The sequence below is a fragment of the Brienomyrus brachyistius genome, chromosome 12, assembly GCF_023856365.1.
Source record: "Brienomyrus brachyistius isolate T26 chromosome 12, BBRACH_0.4, whole genome shotgun sequence".
In the NCBI taxonomy this organism is placed as follows: Eukaryota; Metazoa; Chordata; class Actinopteri; order Osteoglossiformes; family Mormyridae; genus Brienomyrus; species Brienomyrus brachyistius.
Window position 1 is genome coordinate 18,207,798 of NC_064544.1, and position 24,690 is coordinate 18,232,487.

Sequence of the window (24,690 nt, forward strand, 5' to 3'; positions counted from 1 at the left end):
TGGGCAGGGGGCAAATGCATTCCAGGAAAAATACACCTTCACCGGCTTTCTTGTCAGTGCAGGATGAGTCCTTAATGGGGAAATATTCTGAATGCTTTCGCAAGCAGTCTGCCCGAAAATAGCAGTGCAGCTACATATGCACAAATAGTAATCCTTACATTTCTGAGTGCATTTCAGGCCATTTCACTGCCATAATACCATGTGCTGCCATTCCTCTGATGTCACAATGCCGAGGCAATGAAAACTAAATGCCATTCCAAACAGTCAACATGCACTCTTTTAGCAAATAAATCTCAACAGCTGTTCAACAGAAATGAAACCAGGCTACACTGCATTTAAAGGAGTACTTCAATTTCTTTCTTTGAATTTTGATCTTCCAATGAGAAATGTATTTTTTATACAATTTGGGATTTTTCTTTTAAGGTAACCGAGTACCATTTTATGCTAGAGTAAGATGTAGCAGGATTCAACGTAAAGTAGCCGCCAAAAGGAAACCAAAAAGCAAAAACAAGATACCCATATACTTTGATAAATATGCTGGCGGAAAGAATTTTTCTCCGTAACAAGCATCTGTCAATCTTGAGATTTTCAGAACACATACGGGGAAGAGTGACAATCACAAACAAAGCTCAAAACAGCACAGAGGCAGTAACAAAAGCTAAGGCCTTAGTTCAGAGAGAGAGAGAGATGCCACTTAGCGGCACAGAGAGAGAGACCCCTAAGTAGGGTGGTACCTTGACTTCGATCTTGGACATTTTCGATGGGCATTCGCTGCATCTGTGTCTCGACAGAATCATCCCAGTGAGGTCTCACGTCAAAGACGTCTTCGGGGGGAGGGAACTGCATTTCAGGAAAACTCTCACTCTCTATTACAGAGGCATCTAAGGTACTGCTCTCGTCATCTGAAACTGCAGCCTCTTGCTCTTTCTCAGCCTGCGCTAGCCTTTCTACTAGCTTTGTGGCCTCATCACTTATCTCCTCAAAAAACTCAATAGAATGGCGATACATCTCAAAGAACTGCTCTTTGTTCTGATTGGCTGAGGTTGAAGTGTGGACACTTTGTCCAGGCTTACTCTTAACAGGAAGCCTGGAATAGAAGGTCTTGGGTTTAGTTGAGGAATCCACACTCTCTGACCGACTCATAGTGTCCTTTTTGGCAGATTCCTTAGAGGAATCTGCTTCACAATAACTCTTCGCTTTAGAAGACCTTGTGGTTTTGGCATCCCCAGAGGGACCTGCATCTGTCTCAGATTTACTTCTTGATTCTGATTTTACAGGCAATTTACATTTTTTGTCTTTGATGGATTCTGCATGTTGAACTGAGGGGTCAGAACCACACTCAGACTTCAGTAAGCTGGCTTTTACTGGTATTCTGGATTTAGGTTTTGTTTCCTCTATCACCAAGGGAATCTCCTTCATAAGAGTGGAAGAAGCCTGAGTTTGAGAGTGAGCTGCCTGTTGGGAGGGAGCTGTGGAGGCATCCTCTGTGCCTTCTGAGCCAGCAGAAGGAGCTGGAAACTTTTTTACCTGATTATGGAGCTCAATGACCGAGTGCTGGTCCTCAGGGGAAGAGTCTGAAGACTCTGCATCCTGTTCAGAGTAAACTGATCTGGTGATAGTTGAATAACCTGTCTGGATGCTGTCTAAGGTTGAGTCTGGGGAGCTAGGATCTGCTTCTGTTGCACTCTCACTGGATGTTTTCTCAGGATGGACTTCTGCCATCTCCTCGGTTGCGGAATCTTTCTTTGCAGTCTTAGCTGAAGCAGAAACTCCCATTTTTATGGGAATTCTGGATTTTGTTTCTGATTTCATGGCTGCTGTCGGCTCACCACCCACTTCATCATCTTCTATTGTTGTGCAACTAATGGCCTCAGTTGAAACACCTGTTTGTTTCCCATCTTCATCAACCTTCATTTGCAATGACAGATTAATAGCTACTCTGTTTTCCTCTTCAGCAGCCTCACAATCAAGAGGATCTTCTTTTGCCTCGCCCAAGAGGACATTTTCTGACAGTTGCTCACCTATCTGGAAAAAACCGAAGCCACCTTCTTCTTCTTCATAGCTCCGCTTAGTCATATCAATCGCACCACTTCTGGTCATCTCAAACAGCTTCCCTTCTTGGAATAGAAAAGGGTTTGGTTCACTGGTTGGTGTTCCTTCTTCTGTTGGGGTCCTTCCGGGAGTTGTATCTGGTGTTGCACCTTGTGACTGTCTGTCCACCATCAAACCTAGAATCTTCTGCTCTTCTTCCTTTACACGAGCTGCAAAGGCATCGTCATCCTCTCTAATGGCGCTCCAGGAGTCTGCGTCTTTCTTGGCCCTTGCAGTGACACCCTTGGATTCTGTTTTTGGCTCTTGTTCCTCTTCACCTTTGTCTTCTTCAGTGTCATCAGAAATGCATATTTCTGGTTTCAGCTGTTCGTGCATACATACTGTATCGGTAGAGGACAAATGAGTATGGGAATGCGTAACTGTGTCCGTCTCTGGTGCCCCTGAAAGTTTCATATGTTCGCCTTTTATTTCATCTGTTGCATTGCTTTCTGCGTTCTCATCTATCACAGCCACACTAGAGGAACAAAACACGTCTGCCCCCTTTGAATCAACTGCAGTGCTTTCTCTGGACTTTCTCAGACACTCTTCCTTTTGCTCATCTGTAATATTTGCGGGGCCATTGACGGACCCCGTTGTTGATTTCATATGAGAGCCTTGGATTCCAACAGATGACGCCTGAATGATTTGGTCTTCTATAGCTCGACAGAATTTTGATATCGGTTCTGAGACAAGATGAGGTCCCTGTCCTGGTTCTTTTTCTGCTTCTGCACAGCTCTCATGCAAACCTGCTGAAAAAGGAGAAGGAGGTCGTACTTTATTAATGTGTTCAACATAAAGATCTATTTCTGAGTCCTGCTTGGATCTGGTAAACACTGGTTCACCTCCTGAGCATTTCTCATCAGTGGAGGCTACTCTTATTGATTTGATGCTATCATCTCCAGCCTCAGAAAGTACTGAAGAATCTTTTTGGCCATCCTTTTTGGTTTTAGCATCCTGTTCCATTTCATCAAAAGTTTTAATTTTGGCAGCCATTTTAAACATTTCTTCCTCTGGTGTGATTTTTTTGGGGGGCTCACTACTTTCCGATTCATCTTCCTCCACGTCTTCAGGAATGGCAGGTGGCTTTGAGGGAACAGACAACAACTGCATATCCGGTGTTTTGGGATTGACCTCATAACTTACCTCTTCAGAGCTTGGGGTGTCCGGCGAGAGGGGGCTCTTACCCGAACTTTCCATTTGGGATGTCTGCTCAAAACTGTCATCATCGGCACTGCCCTCCGGGTCTCTGAGAAGTCGACTACGAACTGGGTCAGGGGGAAGGTCGGTCTTGGTGAATACAGCTTGTCCAATAGATCTCCCTCCCACTGGGAGGAAACCACTTTCGGTTTTCTGTTCTACAGGACTGCTCTCTAAAGAGTCACGGCATGGCGATTCCTTTGTTGGGCTTGGTTCGATGGAATCTGGGGTTTTATTAGAGGAGTTATCCTCCATGACTGGACTGGCCTCCAAAGAATCCTTGTGACTAATAGTCATGGAGTCATCAGCTAAAGGACTGGGGGTCTCTGAGTCCTCTTGTTTAAGAGGCAGATCTAAGTTGCTATGACTGTTTGCAGAAGGCCTATTGGTCACTGAACCCGTGGACACTGTAGACCTCTGGCTGTGAGGGGCCTCCTTGCTGTTTGGAATGCTGTCTATCGTTTTAGAGATTCTCTTTGAAAGCTGTGACGGTTCAAGTACATGGGATATTTCCAAGAATCTTTCCTTTTTAACATGGTCCTCTGCTAAGTTCACTGCCTCACAATTAAGAGTGGACACAGACTCACTTGTTTTCCGACTGTCTGCCTCTTCAGAGCTGGATGCAGTGAGAGGTGTTCCGGTTGGCTTGTGACCATCAAACAACACAGCCACAGAGTCTCCTGCACTGGATTCTATGACTGAACATTTAGACTTGTCTTTTGGAGTAGACCCTTGAAGAGCTGCTGCATTTTTTGTGGCTCTCTCCAGTATGGATTGGTCGGTTTTCTTGGGTGAAAAAGGCAGGCTGTCTGGACTTGTTTCTGGCGTCTCCGCTAAGCCCTCATGTTTGTAACTCTCTTCAGAGCTCATCTGAGGAGTACCGTCACCCAAGCTGGCGGTGGGAGAGTCCGCCACACCCTCATGTTTAAGGCTATCGGGACTGTCATCAAGAAGAGTGTTTTGAACAACATCTGGGAGGAGGCCTTCTTCTTTATTTACTGAAGGGAAAGTAATAGCCAGGCCAGGCTGGGTGGCAGAGTCTGCAGCTGCTGCTGATACATCTACTATTGCTTCTGCTTTTGTTTTTCTGACCTGCTGAGTCTCTGCATTGTCCCGTGATTCTGATTTGATGTTGGCACTAGAATCTTTGGCATGTTTCTTGTCCGGGGTTCTTCGCGTGTCTCTTTCTTTGTGTGACTTGCTCGACTGTACGGTATCCAGAGATACTTCCCGTCCCTGAGAGTGACGAGTCACCTTTACTTGTTTACTGTCTTTGGATGAAATGGAGGGTGATGCTCCTGTAACTTTTGAAGTTGATTTTTCATTTTTTGAGGTGGATACCTTGTGCTCAAAAAGGCCAGACTTTCTCTTTGAAGGGTCCTGTCCTGTCTGGAAGGCTCTCATTAATTCACGTACAGACATGGTCTCTTCTAACCTCTCGGTCTCTGATTTGGGAGACTTTGGAGGTGGCTGGTGTGTTTTAACGGCTTCCTTTTTAGGTTGCGGCAATTTGCTCTCAACACGCAGCTGAGAAGGCTTGCTGCGAGTTTGCTTACGCCCTTTCTGCTCCTCTTCAACCTTCTGTTGAAGGGCTTTCACTTTGTCTTTTATCGACCCGATGGGAGTCTCTTCCACACCTGGTGACACTGGCCCCTGAGACGAAGCTGTGGGAGCACTTAAGTGAGCATCTCCATTAAGGGACTCTTCGGAACTTTCCCTAACTACCTGTGATCCAGAATCAGTGGCCTGAGGCTTTTCCTTACTTTTATCATCCTTTAATTTCCTTCTTGCAGGCTTTTTGATCTCAGCAGGTGATTTTTTACTGTCCAGCCCTCGAGGGGCATCTTTCTTCCCAAATCTACTCACAGCAACTGCACGAGACTTCTCTTGGACTACATTTGAAGCAGCACTGGCCTTAGACGCACCAGGAAGATGTCCCTTTCCTTGTCTGGTCTTTGAGCTTGAAGCTCTTTCAGTTTTCACCTCCTGTAAGAGTGGCTCCTGAACTAAAGCAGCCATCTGCTTGGCTTCCTCGATTTCACCGTCACTGAGGTATACCCACTCTTCGTCCTTAATGACCGAGTGGCTTTCAGCTCTTCCAACTGCACTCGACTCTGCCGCCTTACCTGAGTACGTCCCGCTTCTCAGTATTTCACTCACTTTCTCCAAATCTTCTTTGACTTTCTCAACAATCTCAAAAGGCTCTCCGGGCTCTTCTTCCGCACCTTTTACAAGCATTCCCCCTTCAATGGGGCTAGATTTCTCTGTGGAATCAGTGGTTAAGATGGCTGTCATTTTTATCAAGTCTTGTTTCATCTCAGACACCTCAGATAGCAAGTCCGGGCTAGCAAGTGCAGGAGAATCTCTAATCAAGTGTGTTTTCAGAACAGAGGTTTCCATGGATTCCGTCTCTTCGTCGTCTTCCATTGAAAAAGGATAAGTAACATAAAAAAATTAAAAGGGAAATTAAAGGAAACAGAGATTGGAAAATGTGGTCAGGACAGGATCACTGAAAAGGTCTCAGGTTCAAAGGACAGCCAGGGGAAGGTGATAACTGAAAAGGAAAGGTAGATATGGCTGGTGGACCCAAAGTTTTTAATCGGTGGTAGAGTGGCAAAGCAGGTACCAAAAGGAAACATAAATGGGAGGAAATTGAATGGAAATAACTTGCTGAAACGCAGTATAACGGTACCTCACACACACGCAGTATGGAAGGCAAGAATGGAAAAGAATTAAATCAAATTAAATAAAATTTGATCAAATTAAATTAAGGAGATACAATACCAAAGGAGAGCACAACCATGAACACAAATAGACTAAGACAAGGCCACAGGGACATCTCAAGATTGTTCACAATATAACGACATTCACTATTTATACAGAGATATAAAAATGAAAATATTTCACAAACTACAAAAAAAATGCCATATTTGCTCCAAAAGCAAGCCAATGATAGCAAAGTGTCGGAGGACAGATCATGGAGTCTATGGACAGAAATCAAGTCCCTCGGGAAGAAGCAGAATTCAATTCCTAAATAGCCTTTTCAGCAGTGGGGAGTCTGAATCAGCAGCAAGGCTGCCTTCCAGCTAAGGAAATCTGAAGGCTCTAACCCCAAAATGGATAATATCACAAAAGGAGGTTGGTTAATATCAAGGGGCTACATCCCTCCTTCGATAGACACGTACAAAAACATCAATAAATAATATACATTTCACAAGACAATAAAAACAACTCAAAACAACTAAAAGCATAAACTGAGATATAAAATGAATGTAGTTAGGATATCACATGAAGCAAAGCACACACACACACATATATACACACACAGAGCATATGTCAGCAGAGTTATTTCCATGCAAAGCGAGGTACCAATCCAATTGTGCAGCCTCAAGCAAACAGAGTGCTCTGGCAGTCAGGCGGACGAGAAAATTCTGAGAAAGAGGGCTAATTACATTCATTCATTCGCAGAGGCTGCCTGATGTCAGGAAAAACTAGAGTTTGTATTCCAACATGGTTGGACAAACAAAAATATAAAAATATCTAAATCGTGCAAACTGCTCACTGCAGGTTATCCAAGTTTCAAGTCGCAGCACGTCCGCCCTCAAACATACATTTTATGCTTAGCCACGGTATGCGCATCTATCGTGGATAAGAGGAAATTGAGCCTGTTCTCCTTAGAGAACAGTGCAGTGCTCATGCACGTGATTCACGTGAGGCTACATGACCTTGGTGGCCATTAGAGAAGGGGCAGCGGGGGCTCAGGATTAACGAGGCAGGTAGGGGGGCGGGGGGGGGGGTAAAAAAAACAGTAATGTAAAGAGGTGGAAAGTATCCCTTTGGGTCTTTTATGGAGTGAAATGGACATGACGTTTGATTGAGGATCTGTTTTTTCGGTGATGACTAAAATAATACGTATAAAGTATAAAACTTAAAGGGATATGAAACAGTAGCCACAGCGAGGCGGCTGAGAATTCACTCTAAGTGAATCTATATTAGTAAATCACCAACACACATAATATTTTAATTAAGATCGCTATTATAGCTTATAAACAGTTATTGAGTTTACTGGCGGTAACTACATATTCTGTATCATTGGTTAGTGTTTGCCAAAAGGAATTAGAGACACTATAGCATTCATAAAAAGCATGACGCTTACATTTATCATGTGTCCTGTTCGTCTGCAAGAAAGAAATTCAACATTACACTTCAATTGCATTATTATAATTGCAGAATTTGCAATACTGTTCCACGTCTGGGATGTGTCACATATTCCAAAACCTGGTCCTCAGAACCCTACTGTCTATGACTCAAGAACTTACGAGGTAGAACCTGAGCTCATGTCAGAGTGAAATCAGAAGGTACCTGCCCATTGTCGTATTCAGATAAGCCAGGAAGCACAAGGCTAACACACAACTTGGGACCAGGACTGGGAATCCACAGTAAAATACATGGTAAAGATTCCACCTGCCTCCATATGTACGCATATTCTTACGCAGCCCCATTAAAAAGATGTTTAAACCTGGTGTCCTCAGTGCTTCCCTGACTGTACTGGGGATGATTTAAATAAAACCTTTCAACAGTAAGAACTAACTGAACAGAACAAATCTGCACTTATAAACGGCACTGAGACCCCAAATTCTTATATAATTATCTAATAAGAGGAAAACATTCAGTTGCAGTTTGGAGTCCGAAACGTCTGAGCGTTGCCATGGTTACGGCGCACAGCATTTTTACTGAAGCAGTAAGTGGCTGTTACCCCCTGGCAAGTACAGACCAGCTTCAAAGCGTCACTTTTATTAAAGAGGAGCGGTCAGTGTGGGTGCAGGTTAGAGGGGCACAGGGTTACCTCTTCTTCTGGGTCTTGGTCTGAATCTGATTCCTTTGGGAAACAAGGGGTAGTTTGAGAGGGGAAAGAAAGAGTAGGCGAAGCAAGGTTACCATGGCAACAGAATAGCGATGGGGCAACCAATAAGGTGCGGGGGGAGGAACTGAAGAGATATTACTGCTGTAAAAGCGACAGGGATAGTGTTTAGCATTTTGTAAATGAACTCCATAACCTGTGTTTTATGTCATGCTGACTGCCAGCAGGAGTAGGAACACCGAACAGATGTTAAAATTCAAAGCAAAAGCGCAAATGCAAGAAAAATCACCAAGGAAGAGGATGACAGTCATCAATAACTGAGGCAAAGAGGGTGATGGTGGTTCAGACGGGCCAGCCCGTGCCCAGCTCACACAGCCGTACCTTGTTGTACGCGGGTAGCGTGATGTTCAGGTTGCATATGGCGTTTTGAGCTGTGCTCCTGTACGACCTGGGTTCCTTCATGAAGGACAAGCGACCACACGGCTCCTGCGTGTTGTCTCGAACCTGCCGCAAATAAATCAACAAGTGAACATATCGATTCTCTTTATTCTCTGTGTTGTTGGTTACCGAGACTGAAGGACTCAACCAGAGTTTTATATTGATGACGTTTCTAAACAATAGGACACACCTACTGACAGAACCCAACTACAAGCTGCAGCGATGGTGACTCTCCTGAACCATGTTTCCAGAGGTTTAGCTACAATGTTTATTTCCATGGCCGATTGTTACTTAATGACGAAATGATTCTTTATTTTGCATTTGCCCAAGCACAGGTACACTGGAGAGCTGCTTTTTGCATGTCTTATCATGTGCTTCTCTGAGACAGAGGAGACACAAACAAACTCACACACAGAAAAGTCTGGGGTTTTATGGCAGGGTCAGGCCATTTACCCATCCAGGAGCATCTCAGAAGGATAAGGGCCTTGCTCAAGGGCCTAATGGAAGTGTGACTATTCTACTGAGAGAAGCACTCCAACCGGTGACCTTTTAACTGAGAGGTCAGAGGCAGACTCACCTTAATGAAGAGGGCAAGTCGGTTCTCCTTGAAGGCAAAGAAGCTGAAGAGGTGGTGCTGGCCGCTCTTAGTTAGCGGGACCAGGTTCCCGAAGCAGTCTGCATAGATGGGCTTTCCCTCTAGTACCTGTGGAGGCATGTCTCCTCTTAGACTCCTCTCTTCAAAGTCTTTGAGATGCACCATGCCAGAAAACGGCCTAATGGCCTAGCACCACTAGACCACTAAGCTCCTGTCTCCCATCATCCGAGAAACCCCACCCCCACGCTAACCCCCATCCTGGGCATCTCCACACAGCCCAACATCCTCAGGGTTGTCAACTTTAGTCAGCTGGTTGGTGTGAGATTTTCAATTCAAGACAATTCTGCACAGACATGCACACGCATTTACATGTATATGACAGTTTTATTACATTTAAATCGTCTGTAGGGTTTGCAAACTACCACAACGCTTCTGTTGTAGTTTATTTTCGGTTCATAATGGAATAATCCCCTTCCCCCATCTCACCTCCACGTCTCGGCTGCGGGCCACCTCTGTGAAGTTCTCCTGCTGCTCGAGGGTCTTGTCCATCTTGTCGTCCGTCATGCAGAAGCAGCGGAGACGAGCCTCGATGGGGTCGTGTGTCTTGGCGAAGATGACGAACTTGGCCATGTAGGGGACGCATATGATCTCCCTGTACACCTGCGTGCAGAAGGTCACAGACTCCTGGATCTGTCTGCAGTCGATCAGCCAGAACCTGAGGGAGACGGCAGATGAGTCAGACGAACGGCACCAAGTCAGCAGAAAAAGCACCATGTGATATAAATCAGCTCTCTTCACAAGAATGAGTCCTTGGTTTGCACTTTATCAATGAAGATATAAAACCTTCCATTCTGTACCATTCCAAGCTTCTCAGCAGCCTTCGTTATATATCATGTACAAATACCTAGCTGACACGTTCGTGGTAAAGGAGACACATTCATTGACGAAGGTTAGGGGCGTGGTTCCAGTTATGTCCTCCCACTGCGCTGGTGTCGTTCCACCTTGAAGTGACCAAAGTGGAACAGTCGTTTAGAGGTTAGAGGTCACATAATATAAGGCTCCACCCACAACGAAAGAAATCACATTCGCTGTCCGATATCAGCAGGCAAACCTTGTGAAATACACAAGTACATAACGACAAATCACTCGTACTTGTTTAAGTATTTTCCAGGTGAGACTGCTCCCCTGCTGATGAGGAGGACCTTGGTGAGGGCAGGATCCACGCACCTGTGATGCTGCAGAGTAGTCGCAGGGTGGGTGTGTCCCCTCCGAAGCCGTTCGTCATAGTGTCAGCTGAGCTCTTGGGGACAGGGATCGTCATGGTGATGGGCTTGTGGAATTTCCGCCGCCGTGGTTCCAGGGTGACGATGGGGCTGAAGGAGGCCTTGTTCCCCATGATCTTCCTGATCAGGTCCATGTTTACAGGCTGGGCCTGCAAAGCAGGGTGCACCAGACTGAGACACATGACCTACACCATCACACACTCACAGGTCACGCTGGTCAAACAGCACAGGATGAAAATCACATCACAACTACGTCATTCTGAATTTTGTGTAATGTCAGATATCAATCATTTCTACTGATAATCTATTATTGTGCTAAAATATGGCAAATATTGCAATCTTCATGCAATCTGACAGCATACAGAACAATACATTTGTCTCTATTTACCTGTGTTATTTATCTTAAATAGTAAAAGGCATAGAGGCAATGAAATTAATACATATCAAATACTGCAACTTCCAAGAGAAGCATTGAACATTTTCTCAAATTTTAGACTCTTTAGACCCCTTTTGCTTCGATGACAGCATTGCAGACTGATTTCTATCAAACAGCTTCCAGATGTAGCCACCTGGATGCTTCTCCAACAGTCCTGATAGTGTTTCCACAAGCTCTGGGCACATGTTGGCTACCGTGCTCTTACTCTCCAATCCATCTCATCCCAAGCCGGCTCTATAGGGTTCAGCTCGGGGGATTGTGGGGGGGGGTAGGCATCTGTCACAGAACTCCATCTCTTACCTTGTTCATACGATAATACTTTACTACATAACCTCAAGTCATTATATTTTCTGTAGGTGTGTCTAGGCTGGTACTGTATAACGACAATTTTAGGCATTTTTCCATGTAAAACATTGGCAAAAAAACAAAATCGTTCTATTAACAAAGAGCATCCAGCCGGTAATGACTGCGAGAACCTACAGTCTTGGTTCTTGTCAAACCCAGGCAGTACCTGCAGGCCGACGCGGATCCTCTTGGTGAGGGCGCCCTCAGGGAAGACGGCTTGGACCTGAGGGACCACGGTGCTGCTCAGCACGCCGCCCTCCGGACCAATCAGGTGGCTGTCCTGCTTGATGCGGGACACCACCGCAAAGTACTGTGGGAAGTCGCGGGTCATGATGCGACAGAGCCGTTTCCTCTCCAGCTCTTCGAGGGAGTCCAGCTCTGCAGGGGAGTGCATGTGTAACGACACAGAGGCATTTTTATTCAGTCACTAACAATACAAGAAGAATTGACTTCAAATGCTATAAATACCAAAAATTACTCTTTTAAAATTAATATACAGAGCTTGATGTACCTGATCTCTTAAACAGTTACAGACGCTGATACCCACTTGCATCCCCAACATCGAGCACCCCCTGACAGACCCCTCGATACACCTCCAGCCCCGCCGTCGAGTACCCCCTGACAGACCCCTCGATACACCTCCAGCCCCGCCGTCGAGTACCCCCTGACAGACCCCCTTTTGACATACCTCCATTTCCGCTGTCAAGTACCCCCGGACAGACCCCCCTACACACCTCCATCCCCACTGTGGAGCACCCCCTGACAGACCTCCTGACACACCTCCATTCCCGCCAACGAATACCCCTTGATAGACCCCTACCCCACACTTCCATCCCCGCCATCAAGTACCCCCTGACAGACCTCCTGACACACCTCCATTCCCGCCAACGAATACCCCTTGATAGACCCCTACCCCACACTTCCATCCCCGCCATCAAGTACCCCCTGACAGACCTCCTGACACACCTCCATTCCCGCCAACGAATACCCCTTGATAGACCCCTACCCCACACTTCCATCCCCGCCATCGAGCACCCCCTGACAGACCTCCCGACACACCTCCATCACTGCCGTCGAGTACAACCTGACAGACCCGCGCTCACCTTCATCCATGCCGTTGAGTATCTCGTTGAGCTCCTCCTCTGTGTACTCGCAGTGGTGCTCCTTCCAGTTCTCCCCAGTCTCACTGCGCAGGATCACCAGCTCCCGCTCCCTCCCCCGCAGGGCCGCGAAGTGCGGGATCTCCACGACCACCGGCCTGCGGCACGCAGGATGAGAGCACACGTGTTGAGCGCTGGCCAACCAGACCCCACTATCCCTCTGCCCTGACATCACACCTCAGGTGGTAAGGCCTGACACACCGGTTCCTCGCAAAAAGAGTGTGTACATTCTGTGTATATTCTGTGTATATTCTGTGCATATTCTGATCAGTGTGTGGGTAAGATATGACTGGGTGTGTAGACCCACCCCTGTTGAATGTCTATGTGGAGTTTTGCACAAATTTGCAAAAAAAAGTTTCTAACTTTAAGTCACATGCATATTAAGAATTAGAGAAAATATACTCGCTATCAATGCCTTAGCTTTGACAGCTTTGTCCTTAAATTGTTTATCATCTCTTCTATCCTGTAGAAGCACATTTTATTTAGATTTAGCTGCCTAGAAGTGGCGGCCTAGTTTTCAGACATCTTGAAGCAGACACATAAGAAGGTAGTCAATAGGTGCTACTGAGATCCTTTGGGAACTTGTAGTACTCAGCAAAGGCTGAAAGCCCTGGGGGTCTGTGAGGGTATAACTTTCTGTGTAAAGGCTCGTGGGAGTTTTATTTACACAAAAATGTTCTGAGGGCAGAAGGAATAATCATTGGTGCAGAAAGATAACCAGAGATTGGTTCAGAGAGATAACAACTAGAGGAGGTGGGACCAACCAATCAGATGTCTTGGTCCCACCTCCTCTAGTTGCTTAGACCCACCTCCTCTACAATCTGATTGGGTGTCTCTCTGAGCCAATCATGTTTCCTTCTGCCCTTTTTGCACAAGCAAAAATCTCATGAGGGTTAATCAGTACAGGCATCAACTGAATGCTTTAAAGTCTTAGCACTGAATCTCTGTATTTAATCTGCTTTGAAGTGAACGTATATACAGTGAGAGAATCCTGGTGGAGTCGTGAACGTGGAGGGCTGGAAAGAGTGTAGAGTCTGACTCGGCGGTGAGCTGTGGGTCTCAGGCTTTACGACCGTGCGATGTGCGGAGCACACAGGAACGGGAACGAACGTCCATGTGAGGAGCGGCATGCTGGATGAAAGGAAGGTCACCAATGGCACGGGGGAAAAGGAGATGAGAGTGAAACCCGTAAATAAAAGCCATGAGATGAGAGACCGCACACTGCAGAATTCACACACAGCAGCAATCCACATGAGGCAAACATTACCAGGGCTGCGTACAGCATGGACGGTGCGTACGGGTTTGCAGTGCCGTGGAGGGGGAAACAGGAAGTGACTTAAAACAAAACAGGAAGCCGGTACAAGCACGCACACACAAAAAGACACACACAAGCTCAACAATATCACAGCGGGTAAGGGTGGGGGTGTGAGGCCAGCATCCATGGATTGTTTCGTTTGTCTGTCCTACCCAAGGAATTTGGTTCCGGGAGGCCCGAGCTGGAGGATTCGGCTAACCAAACTCTCGCCCTCGTTCAGAGGGGGGGGCGCGGTGGGCAGATGCAGTTTACTGAACAAATCCATAGCAGCAGTGGGGAAAGAGAGCACAGATAGTACAGTTCTGCGCGGTTTTCCCGTCGAGGCCCCTGGCCCTGCAGGAAGCCGTGTGCCACGGTGCTGAGCATGCTGGGAGTTCAGGGGAGGAAGTCAGACTCAAGCCCCTCCTCCTCTGTAAACAAGAACCTCATTGAGAAATACTACAGCAGTCAGTTTGGGATCGAGGAACGGCTCGCATTCTGCCTCGCTGGACTCATTGACACCGTCTTCGCCCAATAATGCAAAATGCTTGACATTAATGGGCAGGTGAACTCTGGAGACACATGGCTGGATCCGTGAGCACATCTGCAGCTGACGTAAGCTCGAGGCCTACCCCTGAGTCTACTTCTAAAGAACCAAGCAGGAACATGACCCAGAACTGAACATATAAATACAGTTACACTAATTAGAATAGGAAGGCCGGTTTCAGGCTAGCTGTAAGAGTCCTTCACTTCATCTCAAGGGGTCGGGACACCTTGAAAACGCAGCAAAAGGTAAACCCAGCCCAGGAGAGGCCTGATTCGGGCCCGTTTCATTAGCACAGCCTGGCTTGAGGGGAGCCCTACTTCGTGAGAGAGGAGGGTACGTTTGATGATATCACAAAAAGATTAGAGATTAAGAGTACGGCCATTAACTGGAGGGTTATAAAAGAATCGCAGTAACACGAGTCTGTCATTGTCATGCTTGTGTGTTAAAAGGAAAAAAAAAATAGGTCAATGCAAGCAAATGAGAACATCGGCTCTGTTGTGAAGATCTAGTCTGTTTTCATAATTGTGTCAGTCACCGACATGAGACTAAAATAATGGCAGCAAATATCAGGGAGTAAAAGCAACAGAAAGGGCTGGAGGATGTATCCCTGTGAGCGCCAGCTGCTCTCAACATGCACGTCATACCGAACGGACGGTCAATTTACAGCTCAGGTCAATCAGACGGCCTCTCAAATCATAAGGGTGTCATGGTAGGAAATGACACCCGATGGGAATGCAAGCGAGAAATGGAGGTGGGCCCAAGCGACACAAGGCTGAAACGAACTCCTCTGAATCGGGGCGTGATCGGAGTCCTCCAAGGCACCTCTCTTGGTCCATCTAGGGTTTCTCAGCTAATGTAGATTTCCACAAGCACCGATACAAACCAAAGCAATGCATATTGCTTCTTATGATGAAGCCCTACTGGTTTTATTAATGTTAGGGAATACTTCAAGCTGGTCACGTGATCGTCAATGGCCTATCGCGGCAATTCCTCTCCCTTCCCATGTTTCTCCTCCTCCCCGAGGCACCAGATGCAGATCTTACCCTAGGAACTGTGCTCCAGACGGGCCCACCTCGATGAGCCGGCTCGCCAGGCCCTCCCCCTCCACCATGGGTGGCATGGTGGCCAGCCGGTGCCGCTTCACCAGGCGGCAGGTGACCCGCGTGGGGGCACTGCACTTGCGTGGAGGGATGATAATGCGCAGGCCGTTCTGGCGGCACCCCCGCATGGCTCCGCCTCTCGCGTCCACCATGAAGCTGACCAGGAAGCTGAGGAGGAAAGGGGGCGGGGACATATGCAAATGATTCAAATGAGCTCTCATGAAAGGGGAGGGGGGAGTGGGGAGACAACATGGTGTCCTGTATAAAATCACACTGAGCTCTCTACTCACCTGAGCATTATAAATTATACATCTGATCATTATTTAATGCTATTTACATAGCAAAAAATGACATCATATTTTGGACTTTAAGGGGATTTAATTACTACTCTGAATGGCAGGACTAGCTTAAGCTGTTTTTAACATTATTATTTTTTACATTATTCCTATGTAAATATTAGACTATCACTGGACGGGGCTGTTGAAATTGACTGGATAGATATGATCTAAAGGTAGCCTTCAGACACGTAAGAATATTTAACAAGGTTCAACAAGGAAAGGTTAACAGAAAACCCTCCTTTTTCTCACATCTGTTCTGCAGTGTATTTGTGCCTGGAGTTACTCCAGCAGCTCATACATAAGCGAAAAACAGGAAGCCTTGGTTCCTTACAGATCTTCATGCAGAGAGATGAGTGAGAACCAGCACAGGAGGGGCATGTGCTGGAGGGGAAGGGAGCAGGTGAGGGGGTTCTGGAAGCACGACATGCGGTGAGCCAGAGAGATGGAGAGAGCTCACAGCTGTCAACGTATTATGGCAGAAATGCACTGAGACATGCAGATCAAATGCTTCAGGACAACACACGGCGTCAGTGGCTCCACTGCTGTTTGACAACCACAGACACCCGAGAGAATGTAAAGACACGACTCAGTGGCGCCCCCTAGCTGTGGCTGTTACCCGTGCGACCGGAAGAGCACGATTGCACTGGACTCCACCACGACAGCCAGGATGCTCTGCGATGAATGGAAGTGAACGCGCCGGCCGGGGATGCTAACTGGATTCTTTAATGCCCCTGGTGAACGCCCAATCTCTCATGGAAGACCCAGCAGCTATCTGCAGAGTGCTAATTGGTTGGAGGGGTATCTTTAGCTCCTCCCTGCTGGGTGTTACCTTGCTGGTGATTTGTCAGGGGCGCCGTGGGGGACATTAAAGAATTCCGGCCGAGAACGGACGGCTTGGGAAGCGTGATTTTTATGCTGTTCTTTAGGATATGCCGTTTGTCACAGGGCCCAAAACAGAACAAGTAAATGTAGGACAAGGAAGCAACTCCCAGTTAGTATTAATGCTCTGCAAGACATGAGATAGTAAAGAAAGACAACCACCCAACATGGCTCTGCTTTGCATGCTTCTGGGCTCCCCAGGGCTCCCTGCATTGCAGCTTTGTCCACCGAATGTTATTCAGTTACTGGAGATTGCCCCCCCCCAATATACAGTAGTCAACACTTTATGGACACAAACCCATCTGTGGGGCCATATACTAGAGTCTTGTAACCACAGCCACACTATCATTTTGGTGAACCAGGGCGCCGCCCTGCTGGAGGTATTTAGCACCACCATACTAGATCAGTAAACCTATAAATTAATGTTACTAGATAACCAAGAAACTAGATATTAAATATTAAATTAGAATTATAAGATTTCTAGAATGCTTATACAGTAGGCAGCCACTAACCTATCTACTACTCTGCTAATGTATTTCTTAGTATGGTGCAGAGTACACCTCATGCATGACTGCTATATGCACGACAGAGCATCAGTGGAACTGCAATAGGCCCTATAGTATTTAGTTTTTCCTGCCTGCTGGACCAGAGCAAAGGCAGCAACCATGGGAGAACCAGGAAGCATGACCAACGAGGAGGGTCACAGAGATGGATCTCCGCCAGGAGCGAGCACAGAGGGCAGGGGCGATCGGGCGGAGGGGGAATGATGTCAAGGTGCAGTGCGTCACCTGCTGTTGTCATGATCAAGGCACGGAGAGGAACGGCTGAAAACAGAAATAAGAGAGTCAGAAGGGAAGACGAGGGAGACGGAGGAAGAACGGTAGTGATCTGCGTGTCGTTGTGTATTTCCGGCTGAGATCGACAGTGTGCAGGCTGTATGCAGAGTGTGGTCACTATGTGCAGAAGCTATACTACCCTACTGACCCGAGGGGGTAAGAGAGACAGGAGCTCTCAGGGTCACGGAAAAGACCGGAAAGACAGGCTACGAGATCCAAGATCAAAAATAGGCTCCTAAGATGGACAGCAAAAGGCAGAAATTAGTGACTCCTACGCCATCAACCAGGAGTCTGAGCAAATTCCTCACACGTAACTACAGGGACTGAACACTAGGTCTGGCATCCGAAACAACGCAGGCGGCTGCTGGTCCGGCAGAGGTCGCGTCGGGTCTTTCCGGGAGGATGCCTTTACATCTTGGGAATAGATTGTTTGCCTGAGTCTGGCGGTCTGCAAGCTATAATGCACTGTGCCCTGAAACACCCCAGACTATCACTCAGAAATAAAGAGGAAATAAGCAAGAATGGAGCAGGACTCAAGGAGATGCGAGAAGGATTACATCATTTCCTGTTTTGTTGTCGTTCAGCCATTAGTGAAACAGGAATGAGGAAACAGGTAGTGCATATTAATGAAAGAGAGAGCGTGCGTTTGTGTGTGTCTGTGAGAGAGATACAGGGACAGGGAGGGGTCTCATCTGATCTGGAATATTTATTTAGAGTGTGTGTGGATTATGTTTATATTACATTCTGGGGACCAAATGTATTCCACAATGTGATAAAAAAAATAAAAATTCAGGTTCCCAGAAAAATCTGTGACTGTAATCCAAAAATTAAACATGCCAGAAGTCTTGTATTTTGTTTGGTTACTTATGGTTTAGGTTAGGGCAGGGTAGGGGTTAAGGTCATCATCTTGGGGTTAGAGTTTTCCCCATAGAAATGAAAGGAGAGTCCACACCAAAATATAATTACAACCCTGTGTGTGTGTGTGTGTGTGTGTGTGTGTGTGTGTGTGTGTGTGTGTGATCGTGTGTGCATGCTTATGCGTGTTCCGGCAAGCGTGAGGCACCCACCCGGAGTGGACAGGGCTGGAGGAAAGTGCCACGTTGTCCAGGTTGTCAGCAGCCCAGCCCAGACGGTATGCGTCCTTCTCTATGTCTCTGCCCAGAGTGGACATCTGGCCGGCCCAGACAGAGTGATCAGAGATGCACTGCGATTAGCGGAGCACTGAGCAGACGGCTGGGTCACGTGTGTATATACAAGCTGCGTGTCACCCCTCTGTGTTCACACGGCCACATTACGCATTTGCAGCAGTACTACCCAGAGAGGGGGGCCTGTCAGGGACTCGGAGGGCGGGGCGCACTTACGTGATGGCTGCCGATCATGTCCTCCACCATGCCGTGCCGTGGCGAGTAGTAGCCGTGCTGACTGGGGGTGTGCGACCTGTCGGAACTGAAGGACGGCAGGCAGGTGGGTATGGGGACGAGACCCACCACGTTCACGAGGCGGCGATAATGCAGAAGGGTGTATGGAAGTGAAAGGGGGACAGGGGTAAAATCCGGGGTTATTAAGCTATGAAAGAGGGGTATTAAGCTAATAATGAGGAGTATCAAACTGAAAATGGGAGTATTAAGCTGGGTATAAACCAGTCCTATAAGTATAAACCAGGGTATTAAGCTATACACAGGGGGTAGTAGGCTATAAATGGGTATATTAAGCTATAAACGGGGGAATTAAGCTATAAACAGGGGTTTTAGGCTGAAAACAGGGGTATTACGCTAAAACTGAGGAATATTATGTTATAAACAGGATGTATTAAGCTATAATGGGGGATATTAAGCTATAAATTGGGGTATTAAGCTATAAATGGGGATATTAAGCTGTAAACAGGGGGTACTGTTAAAAATGGGGGGTATTTAGCTGAATATGAGGGGTATTAAACTAAAAACAAAACGTATCATGCTATAAATTATAAGTTTGCCTAAACTTTCAAAAGTCATGCAAGCTAGGGCAACAAGTAATATTGCATTTTATGATCAAACTGCATTCCCTCTGCAGTCTCTTAGCAGGTGCCTGCCCCGGGGGGGGGGGGGTTTGGGGGGAGGCAGGGGGACATTAACACAGGTTTTTAGGTATGAGGAAGGAGGGAGAGGTGGACTTGGAGCAAATGCAGTGGTACAGTTGGACACATTATAACACGCACTGCCAATCACATCCATATGTAACACATCACCATGGCGACAGGGGAACCATACACAGGGTACAGATGTAACATGGCACCAGGCGTCAAAAGCAACGTGGCCAATAGCATTAAAAAAAGCACAGCAGTGAAACAGCTTGAAGCCTAAGGGGTATCACACATACCTGTGCATGCGGCTAGTTATGCATCATGGGATGGAAATCGAAAAACAAAACAAGTGGATCAGTTAGTTAAAATGAGCACAGCACTGAATGAATCTGTTTGACCTCTAGAGGAAGAAAGTACAGAAAAAGCCCCCTGGAGGAATGCTGGGGAAGTAAAGCCACAGTCCAATCAGCACACACTATAAAGACACGCTCCCCCTCACCTGCCAGTCACACTACCCAATCATTTCCCCAGGCTATACGGCCAGTCTGGGGCCACACCCCTGACCACACCCACCAGCCACACCCATCTGCCACGCCCCCTCCTCAGTCCAGTCCCCCGGGATGTGCAGGCTTGCTGCTTTGAGTATTAAAATTATTGAAAAACCAAATGAAAAACTAGTACTCTACTTTCCCCAGCTGGAGCAGTCAAGCCGGATGTGATGATGACCATGCGGAAATGACACAGAACTCTGGCTTTACTGCTACAGGCCACGAAGTCGAGGTCAAACAGGCCCCACCTGTGGGTGGCGCTACAGAGCTGACACACAATGAGGGTGCATCATACCTGTCGGAGCGCCCCGCTTCCAGGTTGAAGCGCATGTAGTTCATGCCGTCCAGGTACTGCCCCGGCAGCGAGTCGTCTCCCAGCTCCTTCAGGTCCTCCGCCCTCAAATACTCACCCCCATCACCAGTCATGGTGTCGTCACCTGGCAGTGGGGGGGGGGGTGCAAGTCATGTGACCCGGGGGGAAACGCATTGGCACTGGCAAACGCTCACACAGGGTCAGAGACGTGAGCAAGCAGACTAATGGAGGTGCAACGAAGATAATCCGCCAATGGTGGGTTTAAGGGTGAAATCACTACAAAGGTGAGAGCAGTGCCACCTGCAGTTCGGCTAGGTTATGTACACACACTTGCACACACAGGCCAGGGGCAGTTGCTGGGCTGTGATTGCACAGCCTGAGTCAGATTCAGATAAACTGCTATTGAACGTCATGGTCGAGATTGCGATGTTAGTTCATCCCGAACAAACCGTCCGTCCAGCAGGCCTGACACTGGGCACAGACCTGGGAGCAAACAAAGCAGCTGGACCTGCATATTGAAAGCATGACATCTAATGGAGGTTCTGGTCCAGTTCTGGGAGGGACAGGAACCCCTGCAGACAGATGTCTGCGATCCAGTTCTGCTCTCCCTCGGCATTCTGTTACAGTTGGACCGAGTCCTGATGAATACTCCTGAATATCGGCTGCCCGATTGGAAAATGTTATGTTAACATTAAGTCAATTTTTACAACTGGAAGCTGAAGGAATGTCCACTTCAGGGTCAGAAGCATCTGTCCACACATACCTACAGACGCAGACACACGCAAAGCAGGAATTCAAGGACGCACACTCCTCATCTTCCTCCAGAGCCGAAACCAGTACAGAGAGCATCTACAGGTCTGCTCATACACGGCCCCCCCAACAGCAAGCTTCCTCAGAGCAGGGGCCTATGTGCGTGTATGAAAGCTCTACAGCTGCTGATACCACTACAGTCCAGCAGGGGGGCGGCATCACTAGGTGGGTGCAGAAGCAGAACCGAACACAAAGAATGGAGGACATACTGTAGAGAAACAGCGAGGATCTGACGTCAATAGTGTATTGGCTGCCTGGAATAAGGAAAAGCAAACAAGATGAAAAGATGTTTATATCTATTCTGACACGCGCAAGCTGGAAAGGTCACCCAGAGCAGCAAAGCAACGCTCTCTGATGCCAAACACAGTCAGCGCTAATATCGCATCTTCATATTAGTATTTGCAAACATGCAAAAAACTCGGGCAGCAATCCTCAGGGGAGCCTGTACTTCATACATGAGAGGCAGTGGTGTAGCCGCATCTCCACAGATGGCCTACAAGTGTGCAACCATCTCGAGTGAAGAAAGACCCAGGATGTGGTTCCCCCCTCTAGCCCTAAGCCTGCCTGCCTGTTCTGCAGTCCGTGTGACCAGGGCCGGCCCAAAACATGAGTACATTAAGTGGCCACCAGGGGGCTCCCCATCTGTCACAATGAGAAGGAAGATGACAAATGACAAATTAGCTTAATCAGATTTTACTCAGGGTCTCGAAAAGATGGACTGGCCATGCAAACCAACATGGCCGCTGTTCTCCATGCATTCTTCAAAGAGCCCAGGAAGCATTATTTCCCACAGAACAGTGTGGAACATCCGATCTTTCACCAGGCCGCTCTGGTCCCTACGCACGGCGTGAATCTGCTCTGCAAAGACAGGAACACCGACAACGGCCCCTTCTGGCCCAGTCACCACGGTCATTTTCAGTTCCAATTTAATTCCCTACACCAGCAGGCAGAAAAAGTAGAACGTCAGCTTTCCCCATCACAGGGCGTCCAAATAAACGATAAACGTGATGCATACATCCACGTCCGCTTAAGCTCTCCAGCTTGGTTTTAAATATAGAGGTGTGAATCACTGTTTGTTTTGAAGGCCGCCCTGCAGTGAAGTCGCCCATCACACACTTATTCACACTGACAGCTCAGCCTTTCTCATCGCGGTCACACCCTGGGCTTCCAGAAGCCGTGGTCGCACAGGGGTGTATCCAGGAGGGACCCTGGGGCAGAGATGGCCACCGGGATGCAGGAGCCAGAAAGGGGTCTGGATACACCCCTGTGTCATTTAAGGGCCCTGGGGCAGAGACGGCCATCGGGGTACTTTTCTTTACTGTACTTTAATTTACCTGTCAGATCAGTTCTGCCTATTAACTGATTTGCTTATTATGATTAACACTATATTTTCAGTTTTTTTTTCTACCTGCTTTATGTAACAACAGTGAAGATGATATACTTTCTTGCTCCTTTATTCTGTGCTGTGCACCACTGAAACTGACGGCTGGCTTTCATTGTGTTTCCTGAGACTGAAATAAAGGGTCACCACTACTGTGGATATCTCCCATGGCTGGTTCAATCGTACATTCATTCATTCATTCATTCATTCATTCAAGGTTACTAGTACTATAACTACACTACTTGTTCAGCAGCCTAGAACCACCAAATATCATGTGTTCGCTGAACCGATACCAGAAGAGACCTCAAACAGGCCTTGGATACACTACAAATATCAGAAACAGCCACCAGAAGGTCACTCATTCATTCAAGGTTTCGCGATGGAACTGTAATCCTGTTAAATTAACAGCATTATAACACTGTGCTGCACCATAGCAGGGCCCATCCCTCACACTCAGCCGGGAATCTTCTAGAATCATTCAGGTGAAGCAGATTTTTCACGGGTCCAAAATGACCCTTAATGGAGAGAGCATCGAGCTATTAGAAAGCTGTAAATTCACACCAGAACTCATGCCATTAGTTCAGTAGAGGGAATCCAACATGGCTGAATCAGGGGTACCTTCCAGTTCCATGGAATCGTCAGTGAGGGGCTCCTCATCAAACTGTCTGTGCACTACAGAGTGAGCAGTACAGGTTCTACTAAACAGGGGTTCATCCCATCAGAAAGGCCCTCTGCTTATCACTATAAGAAAACTACATTTCCCATTGCTTTCAGACTTCACAGGTTTATACACAAGGGCTTGGACTGGTGAGCTAATGTTGCACCTACTGTACGGCTGGACTCACCTTCCTCGTCTGATACGTCCAAAACCTCTGTCATGGTCTCTGGCACATTTAACCTATGTTTCTCTGTCACCGTCTGTTAAAAGAAAAACACCACACACACACACACACACACACACACATAGAGGGGTCAGCCAAACTGCATGTGTACTGAAAAACCTCTCAGCAAGGCCTCAGCCAACAGTCCTCAAGGCCAAGGCCCTCCTCAAGCCCCACTAATGTTTATCCAATCAAACAGATTTATGAGTTAACGGCACATTAGATACCTTTAAGCAAACAGCTAGGGCAATATTCATGGTGAAAGCCAGGTAACGTTAAAATGTTTATAATTATTTAAAAAAATACTATAAGTAAATACCAATTTTTCTGAACAGGTAAAAAACTTAAAACATTGTAAAGAAAGTGCTTTTGCTTAAAAAATTTATAACTGCACGTGATTTAATCGTCATGAAGGCATCTAGCAAAGCACTGACCAGAAGAAACATTTGCCTAATAGAATTAAAAGAGCAATAACACATAAAAATGTACTCAAGCAACAAAGGGCTTTGCCATGTGGGACTCCAGCCTGCTTTAGATGCACGGTGATCCTGTAGTCATTCAGGCAGCTGCACTCACGGTTGTCGTGGTGATGATCTCCTCGGTGACGACCTTCAGCGTGTCCACCACTGAGATGTAGCCCAAGCGACGGGCGATGGCCAGGGCTGTGTTGCCGTTCTGCGGGCATCGCGAAAATAAGGGGTCTGTCACACCTAGCTCCGGATTGGGAAGTACCATCACCACACGTGTGTGGTCTAATATGCGTGTGTCTGTGGTACAGGGCATGCGTACGTGTGCATACCTGAGGCTGCATGTGTGTAAGTGCAACTCACCATGGTGGTCGTGTTGGGCTTGGCCCCATGCTGAAGCAGGACATTAATGATGTGAGTGTTTCCTTGCTGAGCAGCCTGGTGCAGGGGGGTGTAACCATTCTGTGCAGACAAGGGGGGGGGGACACAATGTCAGTGCCACATTCCTCTCCTACAGCACCCCCCCCCCCCCCCCCTTAGCAGTTGACCCCCCCCCGACAGCCCAGTCTCTCAGACCATCCCCTCAGCCTGGGTTTAGGTCACCAAAATGCACCACCTGGATTTTACCCCCAAACGTCAGGGAAGTGACCAGCCTTCTGAACAGGCTGTGTTAGGCTGATCACCAAACATACGGAAACATCAGGATGGCCCTGAGAGAGAAGCATCCAAAAGCATGGACCAGCACCCATTAGCCATAAAGCACACAAAATCCGTTAGGCTGTTAGGATCCTGGAAAACGTATTTCTTATATATAACATATTACATGAG

The 24,690-nt window shown here is 47.3% G+C and overlaps 1 protein-coding gene across 1 annotated transcript in view; it reads right to left on the reverse strand.

Moving 5' to 3' along the window:
• The window catches only part of LOC125704946 (ankyrin-2-like), an 82,906-nt gene that overhangs the window by 22,190 nt on the left and 36,026 nt on the right, over window positions 1-24,690 (reverse strand). Inside the window, 19 exon segments of the mRNA XM_048971118.1 lie at window positions 735-5,708; window positions 7,445-7,466; window positions 8,135-8,167; window positions 8,531-8,653; window positions 9,165-9,290; window positions 9,669-9,897; window positions 10,087-10,183; window positions 10,410-10,614; window positions 11,413-11,624; window positions 12,350-12,504; window positions 13,874-13,972; window positions 15,291-15,515; window positions 17,353-17,388; window positions 18,468-18,571; window positions 18,762-18,846; window positions 20,306-20,447; window positions 23,360-23,432; window positions 23,972-24,070; window positions 24,226-24,324. Of these exon segments, the coding sequence (XP_048827075.1) occupies window positions 735-5,708; window positions 7,445-7,466; window positions 8,135-8,167; window positions 8,531-8,653; window positions 9,165-9,290; window positions 9,669-9,897; window positions 10,087-10,183; window positions 10,410-10,614; window positions 11,413-11,624; window positions 12,350-12,504; window positions 13,874-13,972; window positions 15,291-15,515; window positions 17,353-17,388; window positions 18,468-18,571; window positions 18,762-18,846; window positions 20,306-20,447; window positions 23,360-23,432; window positions 23,972-24,070; window positions 24,226-24,324 (7,138 nt within the window).